General features: G+C 53.2%; 1 protein-coding gene across 1 annotated transcript; it reads right to left on the bottom strand.

Moving 5' to 3' along the window:
• Positions 1–1,134: 1,134 nt before the first annotated feature.
• TUBB4B (tubulin beta 4B class IVb) lies at positions 1,135–3,302 on the bottom strand. Its single transcript, XM_005491826.4, has 4 exons — positions 3,144–3,302; positions 2,949–3,057; positions 2,752–2,862; positions 1,135–2,343 (listed from the first exon to the last, which is right to left on the bottom strand). Exons 1-4 carry the CDS (start codon positions 3,198–3,200, stop codon positions 1,283–1,285), a joined length of 1,338 nt encoding a protein of 445 aa, XP_005491883.1. The 5' UTR covers positions 3,201–3,302; the 3' UTR covers positions 1,135–1,282.
• Between the last annotated feature and the right edge of the window lie 5,977 nt (positions 3,303–9,279).

Here is a 9,279-nt window from a genome sequence, read left to right on the forward strand (position 1 = left end):
GTTTGGTCACAGCTCAGTAATGTGGGTGGGAAATCATGGAGCTCAGCTGGGAAGAACTGGACTCACTGCTCGTCCTTGCTGCAGTGCAGAGGGAGAAAATGGGAGAAGATATGAAATGTGGCAGGATTGAAAGCAGAGTGGGAAAACAACTCTGCAGGCAGGGCTGGGCTGTGGCTGCTGAGCCCAGAGAGCAGGATGTTGAGTGCAGGTGTGACACTGGGCCCTGCTCTGCAGACATTCCCACTTCCCTGCTCTGGAGCCACCAGTCAGCACAGTTTTAACTGCTCCAACCAGTCCGGCTCTGGGTGGAGAAAATTAATTAAGGCAGAAAACCTTTAAACAAAAGCAGTTATAATTTAGAACATTGAAGAGAATTTTTTTAGCAGGGAAGGAGCCTGCTCCCTCCTGTCCAGCTCCTCAGTGACAGCTTTGTCAGCTGAAGTGGCACCAATCATATGAATTGGTTCCATTGTAAAAGCCTGGAGCCATGGAGGGTTTTCATGAGAAAACAAGTCCCAGACACTTGTCAGGTGTTCAGCTCACCCAAAGAGCAGAGGCTGCACAAACACCTGATTATCCCAACCTCTGCTGTGATTTCTGAAATCACTGCAGCAGGGCTGTGTGCACGCAGCACTCTCGGGCCAGGCCAGGGCTGCCTGCTGGGGTTGCAGGGCTGAGGAGCTGCAGTGGAGCAGCTCAGCTGCTGCAGGAGCACCACTGCTGGGTGCAGCTCTGTGGCACCATTTTATGCCCAGGCAGCTCAAAGCTCCTGTGAGCCCTGCTCAGCTCCTGCCAGGCCCGGCTGCACCAGGCCACAGGCAGGTACCTAAATTTAGACACAGCCTGGAGTCAATCCCACCCTCCCTGTTAAATGTGCCCCCCTCCAGCAGCACCTGAGTGTAAGAGAACACCAGGGAACAGCTTTAGTCCCCATACCAGACTGACACCATGGCAGTGACACAGCAGAGGCACCTGGCTGAGGGCAGGGACAGAAGGGGGGGGACATGGACAGGGTGACAGTGCTAAGCCCCATGTTTTATTGGTTTTGTGTTCCAGATCTGCAGGACATCTGTGGGCTCACCTATGGGGACGGCACGCGGGAGTCGTACCGCTGGGAACAGAGGAGACGGGGACTTGCACTGTGAAAACTGCTTTAATGGTGCCTGTACAGCATTGGGAGTGACTCGGAAACAGCAATAATAACACAACACAAACAGAACTTTTTGAATGAGAGAGTTCATACAACTTTAAACAAAATTTACAGGTGTTCAACTGCATAGCTTTACTCTGCCTCCTCCTCAGCCTCCTCCTCGAACTCTCCCTCCTCCTCAGCTGTGGCATCCTGGTACTGCTGGTACTCAGACACCAGGTCGTTCATGTTGCTCTCAGCCTCTGTGAACTCCATCTCGTCCATGCCCTCGCCCGTGTACCAGTGCAGGAAAGCCTTTCTGCGGAACATCGCAGTGAACTGCTCAGAAATGCGTTTGAACAGCTCCTGGATGGCCGTGCTGTTGCCAATGAAGGTGGCAGACATTTTGAGGCCGCGAGGTGGAATGTCACAGACTGCTGTCTTAACGTTATTAGGGATCCATTCAACAAAATAGCTGCTATTTTTGTTCTGAACGTTCAGCATCTGCTCATCCACCTCTTTCATGGACATGCGGCCCCTAAAGACAGCGGCCACCGTCAGATAGCGGCCGTGACGAGGGTCACACGCCGCCATCATGTTCTTGGCATCGAACATCTGCTGGGTGAGCTCTGGCACGGTTAGAGCCCGGTACTGCTGGCTGCCACGGCTGGTGAGCGGGGCAAAACCGGGCATGAAAAAGTGCAGACGTGGGAAGGGAACCATGTTCACTGCCAGCTTCCGCAGGTCAGCGTTGAGCTGGCCCGGGAACCGCAGGCAGGTGGTGACACCGCTCATGGTGGCTGACACGAGGTGGTTCAGATCACCGTAGGTGGGGGTCGTTAACTTCAGTGTTCTGAAGCAAATGTCGTACAGCGCCTCGTTATCGATACAGTACGTCTCGTCCGTGTTCTCCACCAGCTGGTGCACCGACAGCGTGGCGTTGTAGGGCTCTACTACAGTATCTGACACTTTAGGGGAGGGCACCACACTGAAAGTATTCATAATTCGGTCTGGGTACTCCTCACGGATTTTGCTGATGAGAAGGGTACCCATGCCAGAGCCTGTGCCACCACCCAGGGAGTGAGTAAGCTGAAAGCCCTGGAGACAATCACAGCTTTCTGCCTCCTTCCTTACAACATCTAACACCGAATCGACTAATTCAGCACCTTCCGTATAATGGCCCTTTGCCCAGTTGTTTCCTGCTCCGCTCTGACCTGGAAAAGAGCCATTTTCGTATTAGATTACGGTCACTGCTTCCTGCTTATTGCTTGCAAGCAAAGCCTAAGAGCATCAGGCTCCATGAAAGCTTTCATCTTATCGAGCGCAGGGCTGTGGTTTCACACAAGCACCTCTGCAGTGGCTCGCCAGACACAGGCAAACATTAATTATCAATGATACAGCAGCCACTCCATTTCTCCCGGTGGCACGCACGGAGGCGGTAACGAAAAACCGAAAAGCAACGACCTCTGGTGCCACCCGGGAGCCGCTCCCAGCCGCAATCCCGGTATTCCACGCCAGGATTAGCCCCGTCCGGGCCGGTCCCTCAGAGCATGTGCGGCGGGGCAGCCCCGCAGTGCCCTGCCCGCCCCACCCCGCGGTTCCTCCCGCCCCCGCGCACTCACCGAACACGAAGTTGTCTGGCCTGAATATCTGCCCGAAAGGCCCGGAGCGGACCGAGTCCATGGTACCGGGCTCCAGGTCCACCAGCACGGCGCGGGGCACGTACTTGCCGCCTGCAACACAGGGAGAGCCATGACTGCCGCGCCGGGGGAGCGGGGGGAGCACGGGGGGAGCACGGCGGGGCGGGTCCGGGCCCTACCTGTGGCCTCATTGTAGTAGACATTGATGCGCTCCAGCTGCAGGTCGCTGTCCCCGTGGTAGGTGCCGGTGGGGTCGATACCATGTTCGTCGCTGATCACCTCCCAGAACTGCCGAAGAGAAGCGCGTCAGCGGCGGCCACGCCGGACCAGGCACGCTCCCCTCCCGCCCCCGCGCCCTCTTTCCCCGCCCGGACCTTGGCTCCGATCTGGTTTCCGCATTGCCCGGCCTGCAGGTGCACAATCTCTCTCATGATGGCGGCAGCTCCGAGCGTTCACTACAACTCCAGATTTTCCCCAACCGACTCTGGCTGCGTGAGGCAACCGCCAGCCCTTATATAGCAGCGGAATGCGCGCGCAGCCTTCTTCTCCCCGCCCAGGCGGGCACTCGCAGCAACGATTGGATGCCTATAGCGAGGCTCTATAAATGAGAGAATCTAATTGGCTGCGCCGCTGTCACTCAAACTGACGGCTCCTATTCGCCCCGCCCACCTGTCTGTTGGCTTTACAGTTAGGCAACCGGGAGCCGCGAGTGCCCGCCTCAGCTCGCTCACGGCGTTTCTGATTGGCTCAATTGAATGATTGATGTCGAAGCCGATTGGCTGCCGGCCGTGGGGGATGAGCTAACGCCGTTTGATTGGCGGAGAACGAAGTGCCCTGGTAACCGTCGCAGTGACTCCGCAGCGGGCTCTGGGCGGTGGCCGCCGCAGCCGCCCATTCAGGGAGCCGAGTGCGCGTTTTGCGCAGCGGAGGCGCGGCTCCTCCTCACTGCGGGACAAGGCGGGTTCCCCGCGGGTCCCTAGCGCTTTCTCCCCCGCCCCTCACCCTCGCTCCTCCAGCCAGGTCTCCCTCCTTCCTTCCTTCCCCGCCCGTCCCCCCGTCCCTTTCCAGCCGCCGCCGCAGCGCCACGGCGGGTGGGGGAAGGACCCCGCGTGCGCACGCGCGGGCTGCAGCGACATTCCAGCACTTTCTGGCGCGCGGCCCCGGCCCAAGGGTGGCGGGGCCGCGCGCGGGCGTTGTCATGGCGACTGCGCGCGCGGGTGGCGGGAAGGGGCTGGGGCGGGCGGTGTGAGGGCAGCGTGAGGCTGAGGAGGAGCTCTGAGGGCTCAGCCTGGCTCCTGTGAGGGCTCGGGGGACCCTGAAGACTCAGGGAGTCTGGCAGCTGTGAGAAGGCTGTGGGGGCCCGAGGATCTGTGAGGGTTTGGGGGCGCTGTAAGGGCTGTGAGGGAATTGTGAGGGCTTGAGGGGTTTGGGGGCATGGGGAGCAGTGAGAAAGCTGTGAGGGCAGAGGGGTATCCTGGCAGCTTTGAGGGGAATGTGCAGGTTTGGGGATTCTGGGGGCTGTGAGGGCTTAGGGCTGCTCTCAGCCCTGCAGTGGCAGCTCTGTAGGGGCCCCTATCCTCTGAGGGGAAGGCCCCAGAGAGGGCCTCCTGCCTGCAAGGGGATCTGAGGTAGACATTGCATGCTTCTCAAGGCTTCCCCACATGGCCACCTCCATCCTGGGCTGTGTGTGGGTGCTGCAGCCCTGTCATGAGGCAGCCAGACACCCTGTGCTGGATAAATACCACCCTCGCCTTTCCTTGTCCCTTATTCTACCTCCCAGCTTTGTGAGCACATTCTTGCCCAGACACTGCATCCATTGGTCACAGTTTTATTAAGCATATTTGATTATTGTTTCAGCAGAATCTTTTTATGGTTGTATGTATTCATTGTGATGCTGGCTTGGTCTACAAGTCCCAGCATCTCTTCTTGTTTCATACTGGAACAAAAACTTGAAAGAGGCTCCTAATGGAGCTGCCAAGGCAGGGAGTCTGGTCCAGCTGCCTTGCCGTGGGGTGGGCTGAGGCAAAGGCAGCCATGACCTCGATTCTGCTGACACAGGCCAGCTCTGTGTGACACACAAACGGCTCGAACACATCCTGGAATCTGTGCCTGGATAACAATAATCCAATCCTGTGCCTGGGTCAGGTGAGGAGGAGGTGGCAGGATATAGAAGCCCCGTGAAGGCTTTGGCTGGAGGCTGAATGGCCTCTGGTAGTCAGCTTAATACAAAGATTATGATGGTCGATATTTCTGGCATATAAACAACATATTCTTGCAGAGGAAGGAGTCCAGGAACACTTGGAGCAGCCCCAGGGCATCAGGAGTGACTGAGAGGGTCCTGGGACAGGCCTGTGTCTGCCTCTGAGGTGTGTGTGAGACACACACAGCTCATCCCTCACATCCACAGCCAGAATGCAGGAGGTTCATGCAGCAACCTTTGAGACAGCTGAGTAATGCAGAGCCATTAGGGTCCAGATTTATCCTGCTAATTACAGGCATTGATTAAATAGTGTTCACACTGGAATCAGTGGAAAGGGATGGCTCAGCCCACTCCAGCTCAGAGCACTCCTCTGACATCACCTTTCTGTTCTCTGTGATGGTGTCTGAGGTGACCAATTCCAAAAACTGCAGCATCATTTAGGTACTAAAGGCAGCCAGGATGAATCTGTACAAGACTTGCTCAAGGTTTCACACAAGGCTGTGCTAATCAGTCAAGACAGCTTTTCCTGCAGGATGTGATGCCTCTCTTCAGAGTAATGTACAAAAAGAATCCAGGCTTCTTTCTGATTAAAAGCAGGGAATGTGAAGTGTGCTGCCTGTGTGGTGCTGTCTGGGGAGGCACATTCACCATCAATTCTCTTCAGGTGTGCTCAGCACAGCATTCAGAGGCACGTGTGCTTGGGAAACCCTGGAAAACCTGCTCTGAGATGGAGTGGGGGAGCCTCTGCAGGCTTGGGGGAGGTGTTCTGCCACAAGTGCTGCTGTATTTCATGCAGGCACAGCTTTGGGGGTTTTTCAGCCAGGGCCAGAAAGCAAAGGCCTGTGCATTAGTGCCATCCATGTCCTCACTGTGTGAGCAATCCCGAGCTGTATTTAATGCTGCTGTATTTAATGCAGGCACAGCTTTGGGGTTTTTTCAGCCAGGGCCAGAAAGCAATGCACTGTGCATTAGTGCCATCCATCTCCTCACTGTGTGAGCAATCCCCAGCCTTTGTGCTTCCCACAGCCTCTACTCCAGCCTGCACTGCCTTTCATGTTTGGGAAGCTGCTCTGTAATGTGTGCAGTGAGCAATTGTTGCCACCCCCAGCATTCCCAGAGGGAGTGTGAGAGTGGAAATGCTCTGCTCGGTTAAGGCTCCCATACCTGTCTGCAGAACCCAGGGGAGCAGGGCTAGGACCCTATGGAGCAGCTCAGCTTTGCTCTCTGAGCTTCTAGAAGTTTCCCCAGGAGATTCAGCCACCTGAATATCTAAGGAGGAGGCATTTCAAATTATTTGTGCAATATTAATTTTTGCCAGTTTTAGCCCAGTCAGTGAATATTTCTGTTCTTAGCTACCTGCACATCCACAGGAAAGGACAGCTCTATCTAAAATATTTTTCCATTTTTAAATTGAATTAAAATGCCAGTCCTTTTCTCTGAGAAGGAGCACAGTGAGGAATCTCCATGGAGAGCTGCTGGAGCTGCTGACCATGCCAGCCCTGGTGTTTCTAAGGCTGTGGCATTAATTAGTGTGTGCCAGGGGTGAGCTGGCAAGTGCCAGGGCAGGTCTGTGCCAGAACCCTGCCTCACATGGAGCATTCCTCACAGGGTGGGAGCATGGAATACTGAGTGTGAGGGAAATTCTGGGACAAAAAGCTGCACATTCCACGGTCCTGCCTGAGCCAATGCTGAAGTGAATTTCTTGGTTTTAGTGGAGAGTTTGCAGTTTGCCAGAGTAGGGAATGCTGGGAGGGCAGAGAAAGGAGCAGCACTAAGGTGGGATGTTTGTGGCTCCCACGTTGTGTTTCCATTGCAGACATCTGTCTCAGCTGGTGTTTGATTACTCTGAAAGCTCTCCTCAAACTCTGCTGCAAGTGACAAGCAGGGAGGTCTCACCTCATTTAGGGGCAGATCCCATCTGTAAGTGCTGCATCAATTAATGCTGTAAAAACGTCCTAGAAAACATCCTAGGAAACATCAGGGCAGTGTTACATGGCCAAAGACCCTGAGTATAACCCAAAGAGAGAAGTTAAAACAAGTTGGAAATCGCATTTCTGTTTTGCTGAATTAGATGTTAGGGTTTAAATAAACCTTTTTATTGCAATTGTTTTGGTTTTGTAACTACCTGTATTGCCCTTTGCTTGGAAACAGATTTTACTGTAAACACAACTGGTTTGGACAGGGTGGGGAGGGACTTTCTTTTCACTTTTGCATGTTACCTTCGCCTTTTACTGAAGTGTTCTCTGTGTACAGAGCTGATCCCTCCCCTCAGCAGGCAGGCACACACAACCGTCCTTCCTCTCAGTGCTTAACCAGTGAGATTGCAGCCTGTGTGTGTGAAACAGGATCTGAACTGAGCCTCTACCTGGGGCTGGCAGGAGCCCAGGCAGGAATCACAGAACTAATCCTGTTCCTGTAGGTAAAAACCTGAAGCCCTGAGTTAAGGGAGGGACTCAGGAGGATGAGTGTGGGTGGGAGCTGCTCCAGAACCAGAGGGGTGTTGGTGTTAGCGTTGTTCCAGGTTTATGGTAACACTGAAGTGAGACGTGGGTATGTGCAGGTGTTTTCTTATTCTGATTATTACTTCTAAGGATAAACAGTCTTGTTTTCCAGCAATTACTGCTCCTGTGATACTGAAGTTATGGAGGTGAGAGGCTGCTTCCAGAGACCAGTGAGTGAGAGGTGCAGCTGTGGGATTTGTGCCTAAGAGAAATCAGAATAACTGAACGGGATCAAGCCACAGAGCCACCCAGGCCAGTGTCTTGTCTCTAATGCTCTGCAGCAGTTACCAAAAGGGAACAGGGCAAACAGATATGGATGTGGCAGGTGGTTGGGGCAATTCTTTAGCTACAAGCAAGTAACTTTTTGTTTAATAGCCCCAATGGGTTATTATGAATTTATCTAATCACCTTTTGCAGCCATATAAACTTATGGCATAAACAGCCTCCTGTCCTGGTGAGTGCAGTGGTTTAACTGTGATTGGTGTGGAAGAAGAGCTCCTTCCATTTGGTTTGATAATTTCCACTGAGTAACTCCATTCTGAGTCTGTCCCTTCAGAACTTTCACTCCAGGACTGTTTCACATTTTCTGTCATACTGTGAGACAAGGTAATGCTAAACCATCTTTTACTTTGTGTAATATTCGGCATTAACTGGCAATTTACATCTCCTTCATGTTTGAAACCTGTGAACTCTGAACATTGTTCCCATGAAGGTTCCACGGCTCTGCTGCTGTTCCTTGTCCAGTGATAAGCCTGATAGCTGTTGCCTTCTTCCACGTGGAGGATCTGTTTCTCCTGAGACTTTGCACCAAGAAGTGGTGACTAATTTGGTCATGAGGTGCACATATGGTGACACCCCTGCTGTGAACAAAAATAACCTTTCCTTCACACAAAAGTTGATTTTTGTCTCTCTCAAACCTCCTCTTCATTCTCAGGGCATTTCTCTTCCTGGTAGGAATTATTCTTTCTCTCTCTTGTTTCCAAAACAGCCTTCATCCATACTCCATGCTAGTGCCTGTCTCCCTGCATAGAGGACTTCTCCCAGTGCCATGGCTTCTTGAATCCCTGGTCAGAGTGGCTTTCACACCCCACACAGAGAGTTTCATACTGCAGTGTCTTTCCCTTGCATCCCTGAGGTGTTCCCAGAGAACCCTCCTTGCTGACTGATGTCATTTGTGGTGGGAGCTGCTGCTGGCTGTGTCAGATTTCCTCAGGCTTTAAGGGGTGCTGTGCCAGCCTCCCTCTCGTGCCTGATCCCTGGCATTGCACGCTGCTGCTGCAGCAGGTCCTGTTCTGTGTTTGTGTGACCTGAACAGGGATCTGACAGCATCCCCCTGCAGGAGGGCTGAGTGTCTCACATGGGGGGAACCTGCTTAGAAAACACCAAAACACTGGGACTTGCCTGGGTTTGATGGCATTGTGAGAGGACTTTTATATTAAGGAAGCTGTGGTAAAAATTGCAGATTTTCTGATCCCAGTATTCCTTCAGACCTGTTTTTCATCAGTGTGTTCAGAATTAGCTCTTGAAGTAGGAGTGACAGTCCATGAGGTAGGATATAAACATCATATGGCTGCCTGCTTCTCTGGAGAGACACTCAGATACAGGATCAGAGGCGAGGTAGAAGAACAAGATGAAAATATATTAAATCCAGCCATCCATGAAAGGCATTCCTCTCATCTTGTGCTGGGTTTTCTCCACAAGAGCTGTGGATTCCAAGGCCTCAGCTTGGGTCTCTCCTACCACAGGGAGCCCAGGTATGTCAGAATGGGAAGAAAGAAACAACTCAGGCCCTGTGGGTGCTGCAGAGGG

Source organism: Zonotrichia albicollis, chromosome 21 (genome assembly GCF_047830755.1).
Source record: "Zonotrichia albicollis isolate bZonAlb1 chromosome 21, bZonAlb1.hap1, whole genome shotgun sequence".
In the NCBI taxonomy this organism is placed as follows: Eukaryota; Metazoa; Chordata; class Aves; order Passeriformes; family Passerellidae; genus Zonotrichia; species Zonotrichia albicollis.